The sequence below is a fragment of the Daphnia pulicaria genome, chromosome 2 (genome assembly GCF_021234035.1).
Source record: "Daphnia pulicaria isolate SC F1-1A chromosome 2, SC_F0-13Bv2, whole genome shotgun sequence".
Classification (NCBI taxonomy): domain Eukaryota; kingdom Metazoa; phylum Arthropoda; class Branchiopoda; order Diplostraca; family Daphniidae; genus Daphnia; species Daphnia pulicaria.
In genome coordinates this window covers 9,898,112-9,916,205 of record NC_060914.1, presented here as the reverse complement: position 1 = coordinate 9,916,205, position 18,094 = coordinate 9,898,112, and the positions used below count along the sequence as shown (strand labels likewise).

Sequence of the window (18,094 nt, the reverse complement as noted above, 5' to 3'; positions counted from 1 at the left end):
GAGCATTTGACAAAATGATTCCGCTCACGCAAAGTGTTCCATGATCTCTACATTGGACAGGATCTGTGTTAAATCCAGAGTGTCCCATCATATGTGGTTGCAAACAAAGCAGTCAAGTCAGGAAATGATTGAAACAACCCAGGATTTCCAGATTATATCAGTATACAAGAGTTGAGACATGCACATTATTCTGCTGAATCATTCCCCATGCTGAAAAAGAATTGGCTGTTTTACAAGAAAACTTTGTTCTGTGTGTTGTTATGGTGCCAACCCCATCACAATGTCATCAATTAGTTCAAATACAACTATCAATAAAACTGTAAGCTGTTCAAGTATCTGGTACTTCTATGAAGAATCCAGCAAAGAACAAGTAGCTGATGAAGTGAACTGAAACATTCAGGGTCAGCCACAGTTACCTTAGTGAACTGCGAATTACTGTGTTTTCCCTTGAATAACAAGAATTCCAATGTCAAGTCTAGGTGGAAATCAACATGAATCTCAGTTCCTCCATATCAGGCAACAAAATATCACTGCTGAAGGAAAATGCTGACCAGCAAGAACAACGTCGACATAGTGATATAAAAGTGCTGGATCATCGTCGACATGCAACCCCCGAAGTTTCGCCAATTTGTTCGACGGAGAGAAAATTTTCGCTGGTAACTTCGAGACGTTATAAGTAGAACTGCTGATTCGCATATCCAGTGAAATTCAAAAACAAGCAAACAATAATTGAGTAAGCCTTCTATAACTTCTGCTGATTGGGTGTTTATTATTTCCCGTATATTTATTTGTCGGAATTCTCTGATTTGTATTATCAGACTATGGAATCTTTGGTTTACGACCGCAGTGACGCCCATCTTTTATATCAAAGAAACTGGGTGGTGATAAAGAGACTATGGCCGTGGAGGACCATAGCACGTATTATAGGTATTACGTACTCGAGCTCCCATCAAATTGAACTAGTGCTTGGGGGTTCCAACCAAGACGGAATTGAAAAAGCCCCTTTGAAAAGAGCAACGCAATTTGAGGCAGGTGGCTGCTGCTGATAAATAAACGATCGTAAGGTGCATATTTAACTTAACTTACGTAGTATTTGTCATTTTAAAAAATCCTAATTATTGGTTACATTTTAGGCAACAACAAATCCTTTCTGAGTATCCGGACCTTTAGGAAGAAGTTGTTAGAAAGGCCTATCAGACGGTGGTCAAAGTTGAGAAAGAACAAATTAGTCGTTTAGTACATTTGGTGCAGTTGCACTCACAATTGCCAGGCTGCGATTTCCATGCATCTTATTTGGGTTGGGACTTCCCAAACGCCGTGGATACGAGCAGTCGAGCAGTCAGTCAAAGTGACTCACCTACTTCCCCCAGCCGTATCCTCTCCATATTGCTAGCACCCAACCAGTTGTTTTCTCTTCTATTTGGTACGTGAAGAGCAAAAGAAGAAAAGCATGAAAGATAAAAAGGATAAATAGCTGAAAGAGGAAATGCACCGTCTATGATACCAGAGGCCTATTAGCAGCAGGTAATAGAAAAACTATTAATTTTCAAAGCTATAGTTTATAATTATAGCTGATCAGAATTTTTTATTGTTTTCAGTAGTTCTCTATGTAGGTTATAAATTTCGTCTTTACGGGAAATGGAATTGGCTCAGTTACTCAGAACTCGCTTGTTGCAACGTCGAGATGACAGACAATGCGGATTAAAAGCTGGGTCCTGATCGAATCGTCACACTTTAGGTAATTGTGCAGTTGACAGTTGTCGAGTTTTACAATCATTAAATTTATTCTTAATAGAAGGCCTTCCATCTCGGTGTGCTCTAAATAGTGATGCAACAGGCGTGAAAACAGACCATTAAACCCCCAGAAGGTGAAATCTTGCAAAAGAAAGAAGAAGAAATGAAGCTGGAAGCTGCATTCAGTAAACCTGTTGAATAACGGATTTCGGCACAAAGATTTTGCTGCCAAAACGGGCAAATGACAAAATATGGTTTCAAGCTAGAAAATTAACGGGCCCATTAGTTGATGTCAAAGTATATAACGCAAATAAAGACCACCTGCGTCCGACCAAATCTTAAATTTGAGCACCCCAGCCCGACGTCGTTCAAGATATCCATCGCAAGTTCGCAACCCTAAAAATAATTCGTCGGCTTGTATCTACCCAATGGCCAGATCTTTGCAAGTTAAAAAACCTAGTTTTAGCAAAAGAAATTCAACACATCTCCCGACATCATCAGACGAGTTCCCGATTCCGTCATCACAAGTCGATTGACGGGTTATTTGCTGCGGTTGCTTAGATGCGTGTGATTGAAGAATATACAAGGAGCTCCCTAACCGGATAGCCGGCTTATATAGCTGCAGGGTGAAACAAAAATCAAACAAATGCAGCGATCGTATAAGAACGATAGAAAAGGTTTACGAGATGTTCAGTCTCATAGTTCATTTGTGTCGGGAAACAACATCACGGAGAAACGCCTCTGGCAATGGTTTTGTTTTATTGAATCAGCCAATAATTTTGCGCTCTTTTTCTTCATTTCCAATTTTATCGGGATGACCGTTCCAGTTTATTTTGTAACGGCACTGCTTTTGACGTCATGGATCTTTCTTGTCATGCCGACTCAAGCTGCCCCTAATTATTTACGGAGCCCTCAGCAATTGAAGTTTCCCGCTGTACCTAAAGGTACTCGTAATATGTTGCAATCCAACATTAATTGTATTCTTTTGATTTGCTGAATTAATTACCTTTTTCTCGTTGGATGTCATTTAAAATTAAAACTATTACTTATTTCAGGACTTCTTGAAGGTAGCGAGAATACAGATGAACGTGTCGAAAAAACGTCCGCTTCCAGTAAATCAACTGAAGGCGCCAAATTCAAAGGAAAAGCGTCGCGACTTACTGAATCGGTTATCGGCATTGGCATGGATAGGCTTGTCGATGTAATGACAGGGGTCTCCAATGTTTTAAACTCCAGATCTAATATAGATCCCGTTGACCATTTCATGTCAGTTTTTAACTCACTCTTCCACTCAAAAGGAGGATATAATGTATATCAATATTACTACATTGTTTCGAGAGTGGTTATGTTCGATATATGGGCAATGATATTTCGAATCTGGGAAGATCGATTGAAAAACAGGCAAGTTAACGTCGAGGCCCTACGAGCTCAACAAGAATCCGATAGTCCAATTGAAGAGACGTTGGAAGCTCTGAGTGAAGTCAATGCTAAGCTGACCCTGGTTAAAGACAGTCTGAATCGTTTAGTACGTCGTAAAGACATTCGAAGAATGGGACTTGCCGCACTGAAACAAGGTTTTGAAAAGAAAACCATTTACTTACACTCGGGACCTGATGGGATGGACGATGACAGTGATGAAGAGGAAGAAGATGAAGACGAGGAACTGGTGGATGAAGATGAAACGGAATACGCGAATCCCTCACAGGGACATACTGTTAATCTCGACAAGACATGAATCCTAGTATTTTAGTCAATCAGTCAGAAATTTGGTGAAAGTGATATTCCCGATCAAACAAACTTTTTTTTTTACTACTTACTGCCTTGTGGTTTTGTAATGATTTCTTCTTTTTATAGTAAAACCGCAAATTATCTAACGCTAAATGTTCTTAAATGCTGTGTTTTCTTTTATTGATGTAAAATTACTAAAAACGCGAAATATTTCATTTATTTAAGTGTACCAACGACCCACATTGTCAATAAGTGATAACTGTAGACTATTACAAATGATTATTAATATGAAAACGTTGCGACTAGCCGATACTAAGCCATTACCTTGACCACAGGGCATTAACGCCACCCCTGAGGTTCTGCAAAACCTAGTTTCCCGTTTCCCTTAGGGGTTCTATACAGGTTTTGTTGTATACGTGAGAAAGACGGATGAAAGCTCGTTTATTCCCGACAGATTGATGTAAAGCAGTAAATTTAAACTGCGCGCTTTAAAAAAATTATTCGTAAGATTGGAGATGAGTAATTTTCATAACATTGCATAGATGGCAGCATTTTCAAAACACTGAACGTGGTCTGCGCGCAATTCTTCTCAAGCTCAACCGTATTGATTGCGTCCATAGCATGGCCTACTTTAGTTCACGGCCCATCATCGTTCGCTTCTGTGTGGGACCAATTTTGGGTTCCCTGCCCCTTTCCTGTTGCCATAGTACATAGCCAGAGGGTCGTAAGGTTTCGTTTTTTGTTCCACATTTCCGCAGATTCTTTCCACCCTTTGGATGCCTGTGTGTCTGACTTGCATTGGGCAATGGTCAGAATTGGCTGAACGTAAGCGACTGACAGTCGAGTGGGTATAACGGTGGATTTCTGTAAGGATGGTATAGTTGTAATAGGTTCAATTCTGTGCAAGTCACGTTTAATTTTTCATTATATTTCCTTGTTTTTTTCTATACTTTTAAAGGAAATTAGATGGAATACCTAGATTCTGTAAAAAATGCGAGTTTTTTCACATTTTTTAAAACAAAATCTGAATTTGTTTTCTCGGTTAAGGACTTAGAAAAAAAAAATTCAGATTTTGTTTTAAAAAATGTGAAAAAACTCGCATTTTTTACAGAATCTAGGCATTCCATCTAATTTCCTTTAAAAGTATAGAAAAAAACAAGGAAATATAATGAAAAATTAAACGTGACTTGCACAGAATTGAACCTATTACAACTATACCATCCTTACAGAAATCCACCGTTATACCCACTCGACTGTCAGTCGCTTACGTTCAGTCAATTCTGACCATTGCCCAATGCAAGTCAGACACACAGGCATCCAAAGGGTGGAAAGAATCTGCGGAAATGTGGAACAAAAAACGAAACCTTACGACCCTCTGGCTATGTACTATGGCAACAGGAAAGGGGCAGGGAACCCAAAATTGGTCCCACACAGAAGCGTACGATGATGGGCCGTGAACTAAAGTAGGCCATGGTCCATAGCAACACCTATTATTAAAAAAAACAAAACCGTATTGATTATTGAAGATATTTTGATTTTTTCCTCCTACAAATTATTTTTCCACTTTTAATTTTTTTTAGATTGGTTCATCACATGTTGCTCAATGTTTCCACTATGGAGATTGTCAATACGAATGAAAAGAAAGTTGTAAATCCTATGATTCTAGGCTGCTACAGGCCTATACCATCTAGATTGGAAAATCAATCTCATTCCCTTCATACCAGCATGTAATAAGAATTCATAAATATATTTTCTAAGTATAGTTTTAACAGTGTAACATATAGATGTAGATCAAAGTGGGTATTGCTGGATGCTGAAATGGATGGACGCAAACAAGTTATTGATCAACTTTTTTTTGTTACTTTCAGGCAAGATTCTGTTTTGGGATTAAGAAAGTGAATCTAATAGTGGTGAAAGTGTTCTAACTATTCCAGTTGGATTTGATTTGAATCTCAGCGTGGAAGAGAATGAAAATAATGTTGAAACATCCGGTAGGGAGTTGTGCCACCTAATATCAAATCAAAAATGCTTCTGGATTTGGGTGTCCTTGACTTGGCACTCTTGAGGACTTAATCATCTCTGTTCCAGAAGAAGAATGCATACCAATGGGGGTTGTGCATAAAATAATTGACCCTTTGGTGATTGTTTCAGCCAAGAAAGGGTGTCCAGCAATAGATTTAGATTCTAAGATCATGGCAAAACATTTTTGGGGCAGGTCTTCGATGTATTTGACAGTCAGGTCAGGAAACTGATTTGTACATGGTGAGCCACATTTATTTTTCATCCAAATTTATATGCAAATAATGTTTCAAATACTTTTGCAGGTTAGATTTAATTCTTTGCAGCATGCACATTACTGAACAAGGCATTCAGGTTGGAATGGAATATGAAAGTATATTTTGCCTCGCAGACTCGTCATACTGCCTTCGTGGAAGGAAGCGACGCTTCATGGGATAATGATCAAGAGCCACAGGAGGGGTGTTTGGACTATTCAGACGATGAACAAGAGCCTCGAGCCAAAGCCGCACATCGATTGAAAAAGAATCTTCGCGGTGATGCTGAGGAGTGAGGATGCCTCTGTGAATCCATGCAAGAAAGGCAGACAAAATTCCGTCGCTCGAGGGGTCAAGGGTAACCCTACCTAATAGAACAACCGCAAGTGAATACATTTTACCTGCTTCAACCTCCAGGTTACCGGGTTACCCAGCACATAACCCTCATCATAATTCCAGTTATTTAAGTGTAGCCCCTAATGTAAATCCAATTGCCGTCGATATTTCGACCATGGAAAATTTGGCAATTCACTCGCCATCTGTTTAACCACAAGCAATGCCGATCACTCAAAATCTTCCTCTCTCCTTGCCTTCTGGTGCAGCAGAAAATCACAAGGCTCAACCGAATGATTAAGATTCGCTTCTCCATTACCTCAACCTAAGGAGTAAGGCTGTTGGTTGCTGTGATTTCCATTTTTGCGGTTTTTTATCATGAAAACTTCAGTGTGCTTCTTAGTATAGATGTTATTCCAATGAAAAAGTAGTAGACATACCAAAAAGTCGTGCGCAGTTTACGCCGATGCGCACCACTGCGGCCGATAGCAGAACTAAAGTTTTTATTACGCTTGACACCAACCGTATTTGCTATCCTTTGTTCGAGAACCGTCTGCTTGTCGAACAAAGGATTTTACGTACGTTTTGTGCCAAGCGTAATAAAAACTTTAGTTCTGCTATCGGCCGCAGTGGTGCGCATCGGCGTAAACTGCGCACGACTTTTTGGCATGTCTACTACTTTTTCATTGGAATAACATCTATAGGTAAAGATTGAAATGCTTTATTAACTGTTATATTTTCAATTCATTATTAATGCAATACATTTTTTTTTACAGAGCATGTAATAGATCCTCAAGTCAATGCTGACCTTTGTCCACGAAGGAAGAGGTACATCCAGCAACGTTCTGCCCCTACCTTATCTTCCCGACGTACGCTCATCTAGCTTTTGCTGCTACAACTTGTCTTACTTCACCGACGAGTTGGAACACTTCAGTGGTCGCTACCTCCTTTGCTGTTACACACCTGCAGTTACTCACCACGGGATTATGCCCAGGTACCCAACAATTGACTTACTTTCGTAGGTTATCTACCAATAGTCTAGTTGCGTTAAACTCTGTGTCTGTGTAATAAATTCAAAATCAGGCCCTTCTTGCGCGCAAACAAAGTTTTACTTGGATGTTTCTTTTTTCTAACGCTAGATAGTTTTGAAAATTTGCAGCTGTCAAAACAGTCAGTTTCAGTTACTTTGCACATCTCTTTCAACATTTATTGGCAGTTATTTTGTTGAAATATTTAGTGATAACTAACGATAACTATTCCCCCAACAAAGCTCACTTGTTAGATTTTCGATATTTGATTTTTTTTTCTACTTCCGGTTTACTCATTTCAGTCAGTAGTTTAGTAAATATTGATCTGACGCACAAAAGAACCACATATTCGTGATCCTCGTAAAATTTGTGGTAAAGTTCATGTTCTGTTGTTTACGTACGCGTACTTCCGGTTTCGAAAATTTTCCTGAACTATACAGTCATGCGTGAAAGTTTCTTGAACAGGCAAATGGCTCTCTATGTTTTCAGTTTAATTTGACGGAAGGGATACTACGGTGCCTACCGTACCCCCGATATTTTACGCCCTTTTCTCTTTTTCTTTATATTCTTCTCTTCCTTTACCTACGAAAGAAAAAGAGAAAAGGACGTAAAATATCGGGGGTACGGTAGGCACCGTAGTATCCCTTCCGTCAAATTAAACTGAAAACATAGAGAGCCATTTGCCTGTTCAAGAAACTTTCACGCATGACTGTAGTTCAGGAAAATTCTCGATTTTGGCCAAATTTTGGATTTCGTTTAAATCACACCTAATCGAACCCAAATTTCATGGAGATCACGAATATGTGGTTTAATTTGACGACAGCTCAATGGTTGAGGCGCTGTGGTTACTTCCGGTATACTTCCGGAAAATTTTCAAAAAACGAGCAAGTGAGCTTTGTTCTGTTTACAGTTCTCAATATTGCAAGCTTGATTCTAAGTTTTAAAAATAGCATCTTTGAATCTTTGAGCTTAAAAACCTGACTGAAAAATCTGTATTATGTAACTTTTATTGGCATGTCACTAAATAAGAATTATTTTCTCTTTATTCAGGTTATGCAGAGGAAACGTCGAGATGATGGACACCAAAACGTCGCCGGTATCTCCAAAATGTCAGCGAGGATCATCATTTGTTGTTGGTAATATGTTTGAGTTAGTTAACCCGTTTGCTGCCACGCCTTTGTTCTCCCTTAGCTCCTTAGCACGGGCCGCGCTGTTCGGTCTCGTGCTTTACATGCCGCGGGGTCGGACAGTCGCACCAGCCCCAGATTCGCCGAAAGGCCCCGTTAGGCAGTGCACCATAGGGACTTCCCCCTTGTCGATACGGTGATGGATTCTAGAGGCGTGCATTCCATCTTCTCCTGTCACCGTGTCAGCCCGGACTTGTCAGCAATGGCAAGTCCCACCTTGGTCATAGATCCTTCTGACGTGGCGCGTAGAGTAGTAGAGAGTACAACCTACGGGTTGTATGGGCTGGCGTGGCAGCCAACGGGTTAACTATTATTGTATGTGTATGTTGTATTATGTATTGTATGTCTTATGTTAAACCGTGGTGGAATTGTGGGTGGAGGTGGGCAAATAAAACACAATTCAACATTCTAACTTATTTTTTTTTCTATGAATTAAAAAGTATTTTCATTAACTCCAAACACATTACTTTACTTTTATACCAAGTGTTCTCCAATACAGCGCATTTTTCTCTTCATCCCAGACCAGAAGAACATTAGTTCATCGAACAGTCCATATCACAGCCAACTGCTTCTGAGAAGACCGGGAACTAGGAACAGCCAAATTGCTCAAAAAAGATTGTAGATTCGCCGGTGCTAAATCAGACCATTCGATCACTTACAATTTTACACGACTAGCCAATACAACACCTTCGCCATTTACCGAAACTAACCAATACAAGTTAAGTAACCACATAATAATTTATTTTTTGAAACATCTGAAGGAGGAAGCAATCCAAACCGAATGACTAGTGAATGGATAGACAAGGCAGATAAATCGGAGAAATTTTGTAACGAATATGAACATGCGAATAAAATTGAAAACTGCATCACAGCGTGAATTAAAACAAGGCTGCTACGGTTAATAATACTTCTTTGGGGCTTCAGTGTAGTAGGTTGGAGCCGCATATGTTGTAGTGTAGTATTTCGGCGCCTCAGTTTGGTAGCTCGGAGCCGAGTAATACTTTGGAGCTTCAGTGTAGTAAGTCGGGGCAGCGTAGGTTGTGGTGTAGTACTCAGGGGCCTTGGTGGTGTAGTACGTCGGAGCAGCATAGGTTGTGGTGTAATACTCGAGAGCCCTAGTGGTGTAGTACGTCGGAGCAGCGGAGGTTGTGGTGTAGTACTCAGGGGCCTTGGTAGGGTAGTACGTCGGAGCAGCGTAGGTTGTGGTGTAGTACTCGAGAGCCTTAGTGGTGTAGTACTCGGGAGCCTTAGTGGTGTAGTAGGTCGGAGCAGCGTAAGTTGTAGTATAGTACTCAGGGGCCTTGGAAGTGTAGTAGACTGGTGCCTCGGTGTAGTACGCTGGTGCTGAATAATATTTAGGAGCCTCGGTGTAATAAGTTGGAACAGCATAGGTAGTTGTGTAATACTCTGCGGCCTTGGTGGTGTAGTAAACTGGCGCTTCGGTGTAGTAGTTCGGAGCGGCGTAAGTTGTTGTGTACACCGGGGCCTCGGTGTAGTAGCTTTGTGCGGAGTAGTACTTCGGAGCCTCGGTGTAGTAGGTTGGTTCAGCATAATAAGAAGGAGCAGCCACGGTGTAGTAAGGTTGGGCTTCGTAATACTTGGCTGCTTCAGTATTTGTGTAGCTTGGAGCAGCATAATACTTCGGGGCCTCGGTGTAGTAGGTAGGTGCAGCGTATGTTGTTGTGTAGTATTCAGAAGCCTTGGTGGTGTAGTACTCGGCAGCCTTGGTAGTGTAGTAAGTAGGAGCGGCATAAGTTGTAGTGTAGTAATCGGGGGCCTTTGTGGTGTAGTAAACCGGAGCCTCAGTCTGGTAGTAGCTCGGGGCAAAGTAATACTTTGGAGCCTCGGTGTAGTAGGCGGGAGTGGCGTATGTTGTTGTGTAGTAAACTGGAGCTTCAGTGTAGTAACTTGGGGCAGCATACGTCGTGGTGTAGTAAGAAGCTGTAGTGTAATACTCGGGAGCCTTGGTGGTGTAGTAAACGGGAGCCTCCGTGTAGTAAGCTGGGGCAGCATACGTAGTCGTGTAGTACTTGGGGGGGTCGGTGTAGTAAGTAGGTGTTGTGTAGTAAGGCGGTGGCGTGGTGTAGTATTCCTTCGTCGTTGTTGTTTGGTATCCGCCGTACCCAGGAGACATCGGTACACCCATGGTCGACCCAGCCATCAACGATAAGACGCCCAACAGCAGTACGACGCAGTAGTTAACTTGACAATCAATAATTTAAACATTAATACTTCAATGACAATAAAACATAGATAACATATATAAATGGCAAATTAAAAACTAGAAACAAGGTAGAATTTGTTCACGTCTCGATATAACAAGTAAATATTTACCCATGATTGCGAATTAGTTTTACGATGAAGGCAGTTGGTGACAAATAGTGCGCTGCAGTTGTTGCCGTGTCGGAGATGCTCACTCGACTGACTTCAATCGCCTTTTCTCTCTCCTTTTATACGATTTTTTCTCACCCTCACCCCCTAAGCCTTGCGGCTATTGTACCTGCTTGATAATGGTGCAACACGTGTCGTTCTCACCCAGCCTCTACAGTCTACAGTCTACACCACTCCATGACACGTTTTACACGTAATGATCTCCGTGACCTTCGAAGGGAAGGACAGGCAAACTGGCCTTTTCTTCTGCAGGTTGACGTTGCTGGGGATGGGTATACAACAAACAATATCAAAATGAATACTGGTTATGGCTTGTGGCTATTGTACCTGCTTCATAATGATGAAACACGTCCCGTTCTCACCCAACCTCTACACCACTGCATGACACGTTTTACTTAATGATCTCCGTGACCTTCGATTATGAAAGACATGTAAACTAGCCATTCCTTCTGCAGGTTGACGTTGCTGGGGGTGGGTCTACAACAAGTCAACAACCAATATCAAAATGAATACATAAAAATGAATACCAAATGGTTATGGCTTAAAACTCACATAATGATGAATTGGCTTAAGATTGAGGGATGTTTGCACAATTCTATAGGGACTATTGAGCAAGTGTAGCAGCTTAATGTGCTATAACTAGAACATTTTGCACAAGCATATTTTGCAAACCAGTAGGCACAGTAGAAATAGGCCCAGACAAACTTGATGAATGACACAGAATACCACATTACAACATTACCAATCTATCAAGCAACCACACGTTATTGTGAAAAACTAAATTACGATTCAATCAAATTCAGTGGGATAGCTGAATTTTAAAAAAAGCAGTAAATTACAAACGTGCAATTCACGTTATCCCAGGCTGCTTCAGGTCTAAAATAGCAAAAAAGGAACACACACCAAAAACATAACCTGATGTGGAGGAGCCAAATACTATTTTGTACTACGCTCTGGCCTAGCTCTTTCTTGTTGGGACAACACCTGATCTTAGTAAACCTGAGGTTCCTGAGGTTTCCTATATTCAGTTACATTGTTCAATCAAGCGGCTTGACTGATTGACGATACAAACGTCGTCCGAAGACGAGTCGCCAATACGACCTATGCTGACTTGTCAGGCGGATAGCTTCGAATTCGGAAACGGAACGCGGATTGGACATTCACATCGAACATCGGAATCACAACGAACTTGGTAACACATTGGATTCGAAGTCCCGACTTAAAGAGTTATCAGACTTCAACCACTTAGACCATCAGGTTATCCTGACCATCAGGTTATCCTTGCTTCGCCCCCTGGCGGATTTCGGGCAAAGTAATTTTGATCTACCGGGGAATCGAACTCGGGTCACGAAATGACATGTACTCATGAACATCAAGCGACGTCTTATCCGACACACCTATCCTTCCCCTATATATTATGTTTTATTTTGCATACAAAAATTTCCGACAATACGTAGTTAAATTTTTTGATTTTTAAAATGGGAAGATTTTTTTGTAACTATTATCTCAAATATGTGAGGCATATAACAAATTTCGAAAACTAGTACAGCCATCTGTGCTGCGGTGTTCGAGATTTAAAGGTGCCCATGTTAACCATAATACAACTGCAACTTTAACCAATAACCCTTGGAAAATTTAAATTTTCATCGTGAAATACCTCTATAGATTAAAAGTTATTAACAATGGTCCCAGGTTCGATAGCGCAATTCTTTCAGACGCAATCGGACGAAGTTGAAGCAACCGATATTAAATTATCTTGAAATACTTGATCGAGTGGAACTAAAAGCAATTCTTCCCGAAAGCCTTTGCCTGTTGTTATCATCCCCTTCTCTAAAGTCTATAAGTATAAGTTCTTGTGGCACCCTTACTGATGATGTGTTACACGAGGCCGCCAATCTCCATTCGTTCAATAAGCTCGAAACCTTTGAATTGCATGAATGTAAATTAGTGACTATCAAAATTTTGGATCTGTAGATGAAAACGACTAATCCTCTTAAATGAATTTGGTTAAGATGGGAACAGAGGGAGCCGAAGGATTTTAAAAAGTTCTTTGTCGTTGGGAAAAGCAAACAGCGAAGAACCACTGTCATGTCAGGTTGTCTATTGACTATCGCTACTGTGAATTCAAAGATGTCGAATGTGAAGGATTGTGATGTCGAAAGTCAAGATGAAGAAATAACCGTTAGCGATAACGATTAAGAAATATCTAATGTCGATAGCGAAGAATTATCTGATAGCGATAGCGAAGATTCTCCAGCTGAAGATAGTGAAATCTTTATCCAACGACGGTATTGAAGAATTACTTATCATTGAAGGATAATTTCAATGTATCGCAGTAATTCTTTTGGTTTATGACTTCTCCTATATTTAGGATGATGGTAATAAAAAAGTTGACTGGGAGTAATAAAAACATCAAAATATAACGCTTAGATACTGATTTTATATCAACAAGAGCGTCGCTGTATGGAAATTCAAACGAATTTCCATTAGAATAACAAATATCGCTGTAAAAAAACAAAATCGCCTAAAAATGTGCAGCAGCAAGCTCAAGTATTAGCCTTTGCCGTTGGATGCCTACCCGACGGAAAAAAGGTATTTAATTTCCAGATTAACCCGGAAAATGAAATCCGAAAAATAATTCAATCTTAAGAGGACGGTCGAAGAGAATGACACGAGAATGACTTGCGACTAGAAAAGAGCATTCAATCAATGGGCGATGCCTGTTATAATTAATAATGTCAAGTTATAATTCATACTGCGTCCTACCTTGAAGCCTTGGAAATACCGTCGAGCAGGCACCTCCTCCTGCTGAGAGCTCCGCCCACACAGAAACTTAGAGTTGAGTCGTTGACATCAGGTGGGTTAAATGGAGGAAGGACGTACTCAATGATTACACTCAGCATACTCACAACAGTGCACACGACGAGAGAAGGGGGAAAAGGAGATGAAGTAGCCACTTTCGATCCCTGGTCGTCGCACTCCGCAGTGTAGAAGACGCGTTACGCCAACTGAAGGACAAAATGGTAATTATTGTGAATGCCACTTCACCTCTTACATTTTAACTGATTTACAATACAAAAACATGAAGTTGAAATACATTCTACAAACCGGGACGATCCATTTCAGCTGGGATCTGTCAGTTGCTTTTGACTCTCGTCGAATGACAGAAGCCATCTTGAAAGTAACGCGCAAACCGCAACATTGCCATTTTCAGTCTTGCATTTAAAAACGTCCGCATCTGGCGTCTCTGCCAGCTGCCAGCAAAGAGCCAAAGCGGCAAAGTCCGACTGCGAACTGTGAATACAAAATGTTTAGCATAAGTGCTTAATGACTCATTTTTTAAAAGTGATTAAAACAAAATTGTATGTGGAATCTTGAATAAAGATAAAGTAAAAAAGCCATACCAGATCCGAAGGAAGGAGACTGCATTAATAATTTATTACATCCTTCGTTTGCGAACAAGAAGGCGTTTACTGAATGCCCTAGTTTCGTGATGAACTGCGAAGACTTAACTGTAATTTGAGAAGATAAAAGGGATTCCCGGAAAAAAACGCGCTGATAGATAAATCAAACGCTTCTTTACGTCCACTCGATGAACATCAAAACTTTCGAAATGCAAACACACTTCAGAGAAGTCAGCAAGTCTATAAACAAGTGTTGTCGAGTATGGCTACGCCATACATTAACAACGATGAAACATTTTGAGATTAACTCGGATTAACTTAGTATCGTGTAAGCGTGACGAAGGCAGCAACTGCTCGCTGCACCCTTGTTCCGTTTGATCGTACCATTTCTTAATTTAACAAAGACAAAAGTGTCGTAATTTAGCGTCATGGCGACTTGCAATATCTTAATGAAAAGTCTCGTCCTATTCGCAGCGCAATTATTGGCGACTGTTTGTGGTCAAGATTCTCCTTCTTCCTGGGCCAAACTGCAAATTTCGTCCAACGAACTTTGTTCTATGCCGTTCGGTAGTTTTCGCGTCAACATTTACGAGCACGCCGAAAATAGCAAGTTGAGTACACTTCCCGCCCGTTACAAATATTTCTACACTCCGATCGCCATGCTGGATCACACAAGCGCCACCAGTTCCTTCAACAACGTCACAAAAAAACCGGAAATCCGTTTCCGTATTGAAATGTGGAACGATAAGGTCGAAAGTGAAGTGGTTAAATATCTGGGCAAAGTCATCGGTCAACCAGTTCACGATCACCAGGTACAAGTTATTCCACTGGAGAAAGCAGTTCTGGTCAACACGATACCTTCAACTGCTTTCTCCCTCGGCAATAATTGGCTTCCCTATCAGCTGCACAAATTCCTTCAATTTTCTCTGTCGTGTTTTACGCAAAACGATTGCGATCAACTGGCGCTCGACATGCGCTCTAACCCGGAACAGTTCGACCATTTAAAACTTTTGTTTAGCTTATCTTCACAGACGTCACAAACAAAGGAAACCACTATTCGCATCGACAATATCGTTTCGGGACAATTGGTCAGCAATCTCTTGCAACGATTTGGCCAAAAAGACGAGATTCTACTAACGACTAACGATGAGAAGCGACTATTGACAGAAACAACAACCAACATCCTCGTAGAATCGTTCGACGATTCGGACGTTGTTTCTCCAAATTCGGAATCGCAGATCTACAACATGCTCGACAACATGTTAAGGAACTTGCTTTTCTCTAATAATAAGGCGGTCGTCAAAGAGCAGAGCGACAAGATGTGGGACACGGTTTTCTGGAATGAGGAAAATTACCGACCGGACAAGGCAAACAAAAACGAAGTCTACAAGAAGTTGGACGTGGAATCAAAGAAGAAACTGTCGGAATTGTATAAAAATATCAAAAAGATGGACGGCCAAGAAAATGTTTTGTTCGCTATTGTTTCAGCGAAGGTACCGGTGGTACCGGTGACAACAGATTTTGCCAAACACGGATCTACTTTCAAGGACGATATTGATAAATTTTATCAAATGAGTAAAGGCCATGTTGAATGGGATGGAGATAAATTCGTTCCCAAACCGTTAGCTCTCAGCAAAATTAATCTTACACAATTGCGTGATAGGCATTTGTTAAAAGATCGTAAAGTGATCGTTCGTTACTCGATCGCTGTCTTGTCCATCCACATTAATTTTGTACAATACCGTGGATTGACTGTCACTGACGAATGGCGAAATTTGAAGGACGAGTTAAAAGGTATTTTGCTGCTATTATTACGCGTAACGTAAAATTTCAAACTTCCGACGATTTCTTTTTTTGAAAGAAACAAGGACCGCTCTTTTGAATTTGAAAAAGGACTTGAATGGTAGGAACATTGGACTTTACAAACTTTTTCCTGATTTCTAAATTTTCCTGATAAATATTACTGGACACAGAGAACAAATGCCATCGAGGATATTGGTAGGATCCCAATGTCCTGCACTGATCTCTGTCAAATTGGACATAAAAAAGTGGACTCTTTTCGATTATGGGACAAAAAAAGATGGAAACTGTCCACTGCAATTTTTCGAAGCAATCTAACGAGGAAGGTATTGCTAGAAAACATTTAAAGATAAATTAAAGCTGCTTGTGTGTACACAATAATAGGTTTTCAGAAATAGATTGGTTACGTTGACGTCAAATCTTCTCCCGTTTACTTTCATGCGCAGAAGACTTCAAGTTACGCAAGAATAAACACCGCAATCCCGTTTGAGGAAGCAAAGATCAATGTGTCTAAAACAAACATACCCTGTATCTAGCTCATCGACACTGAATTGAAATGACAATAAAAGACTAAAGAAAAATAGTTTGATACTCACAACATATTCTCCTCATCAATATCATGATCTCGTCGCCCTCAAGAAACTCCGTGCTAGGTGAGGGCTGGGGTAGTAGTACAGTCGGCTGTGTAGACAAATGATGCTGGCCGGGTAGCTGGAGCAGGCTCAACTCTCACATGCCTCGGGGCAATGAAAAGTTGGCACGCAAGTGAGCAGTATTGCAGAATAATAGCACGTCCGTCAGTCGACAGTCGTTGCCGATCTTTCGGCAGGTTCCGCCTACTGGATTAATTCATTAAATAGCGGCGCAGCATAAATCTGAAACGAAAATAAGTGTTATTTTAGATACCAAAAATTTCATAGAAGATTTGCAGCGACACCAAGTAATACTTCAAATCAAGAGCAGGTACGTTCTTAGAAAGTCAAAGAGGGAAAATCCAGCAGGTAGCAGCCAACGAATTGACATACAAAGAGCTTAGTCGACCTTATAGCCCCTAGCCCTTTCATTTTTTCATTGAGAGAAATCAAGATGGTTGTCATTCAGTCAATTAAGCAAAATCTAAATTAAAAAATTAACAAACAATACCTGAAACTGCTGTCTGTGATGCATTCCCAAAATTCTGTGTCAAAACATAACTTACAGATAATCTGTGATGATAACCAATAAAACAGAATCTTGCTTCTTGTCATTTTTTTCACTAAAAGGTAAGCCACACATTTTTCTGTTTACATGTTTAGACAAGAATTAAAATGGCTTAGCACAGTTTTACCTCTGTTTGCATTTAGAAGTTTGCTGCATGCTTTTTATTGGGAATGGAAATGATAGAACATATCCCTATTATAGTTTGTTTGATAACCATCATCATCAACTGCTTCAGAAGTAGCAATTAACTGGTCAAGAGAGAACCTGTAAAATCAGAAAATTGTTAATCACAGCGAGTTAATAATTTATTGTCATCAATGTATCGTGCTTGATTTGGTTGCAAAATATAATCATATTATCGTGGTGTTGTGGTGTGTACCTTTTGCATTTGTCCACAAATTGGGCTGTGAAGCTGATGTTTGTAGCTGAAGCTGGTTACGCAAAGTATTCACCCACTTGCCTGAAAAATGGGAATTTTCATGCTCCATTGATGTAACATGATGGGACAACAAAACACTTAAAGATCATTTATGAATAGTAAAATACAGAGATGTGTGCAATAATAGCACCTACAGCTATACCAGTCTACAGTTCCAGACTTATTACATATTATGAATGTAAAAATAAGCTAAAGCAATGAAACCTTGCAAACAGAACCACCTTGCAATTAAGATGTGCTCGGTCCATGTCCCCAAAAACTTCACCTGGATACATTTGATGAAAATATTTAGTCAAGAATGCAATAAGAATCCTTACCTTAAAAAAGGTCTTGCTTATTCAGCAACTTGATGTAAAAACTTAAATGCCCATGATCCAATTGATCTGTTAATGCTATGCAATGCCTTGATGAAACATAGAATTGCAGATTGTTATGTAGAATTGCAGCATACAGAGATGGGTATAAGTATAAACTATTGGTGGTTACAGTGTCAGACACTGAGACAAGTCAAGCTTAAAATATTTAAGAAATTCCGTAAACTGAATAGAACATGTAATTGCTTAAAATGCCATTCAAC

At 40.2% G+C, this 18,094-nt stretch overlaps 2 protein-coding genes and 1 long non-coding RNA gene across 7 annotated transcripts in view; 1 reads left to right on the top strand and 2 right to left on the bottom strand.

The window, feature by feature from the left end:
* Positions 1–474: 474 nt before the first annotated feature.
* LOC124326360 lies at positions 475–8,190 on the top strand. Its single transcript, XM_046785127.1, has 12 exons — positions 475–733; positions 819–1,064; positions 1,134–1,524; positions 1,599–1,738; positions 1,796–2,678; positions 2,790–4,063; positions 5,043–5,258; positions 5,331–5,724; positions 5,787–6,093; positions 6,153–6,478; positions 6,847–7,062; positions 8,147–8,190. The coding sequence occupies exons 5-6, from the start codon at positions 2,381–2,383 to the stop codon at positions 3,467–3,469; spliced, it is 978 nt and encodes a 325-aa protein (XP_046641083.1). The 5' UTR covers positions 475–733; positions 819–1,064; positions 1,134–1,524; positions 1,599–1,738; positions 1,796–2,380; the 3' UTR covers positions 3,470–4,063; positions 5,043–5,258; positions 5,331–5,724; positions 5,787–6,093; positions 6,153–6,478; positions 6,847–7,062; positions 8,147–8,190.
* An 892-nt stretch (positions 8,191–9,082) lies between these two features.
* The window catches only part of LOC124326455 (extensin-2-like), a 142,092-nt gene continuing 133,080 nt past the window's right edge, over positions 9,083–18,094 (bottom strand). The window contains exons 2-4 of the mRNA XM_046785299.1: positions 9,983–10,485; positions 9,484–9,583; positions 9,083–9,345 (exon numbers count right to left, since the gene is read on the bottom strand). Of these exons, the coding sequence (XP_046641255.1) occupies positions 9,182–9,345; positions 9,484–9,583; positions 9,983–10,485 (767 nt within the window). The 3' untranslated portion in view covers positions 9,083–9,181. The remainder of the gene's footprint in view (positions 9,346–9,483; positions 9,584–9,982; positions 10,486–18,094) is intronic.
* LOC124326689 lies at positions 11,019–18,024 on the bottom strand. 5 transcript variants are annotated; one of them, XR_006915685.1, is made up of 10 exons: positions 17,835–18,024; positions 17,458–17,538; positions 17,206–17,342; positions 17,022–17,133; positions 16,826–16,935; positions 16,475–16,753; positions 13,772–13,968; positions 13,584–13,682; positions 13,441–13,506; positions 11,019–11,151 (listed from the first exon to the last, which is right to left on the bottom strand). It is a non-coding gene; the product is annotated as an uncharacterized LOC124326689 (long non-coding RNA). The 5 variants fall into 5 exon arrangements; XR_006915686.1 differs by having other exon boundaries at positions 13,783–13,968; XR_006915687.1 differs by lacking the exons at positions 11,019–11,151; positions 13,441–13,506; positions 13,584–13,682; positions 13,772–13,968 and adding exons at positions 16,252–16,388; positions 17,739–17,782.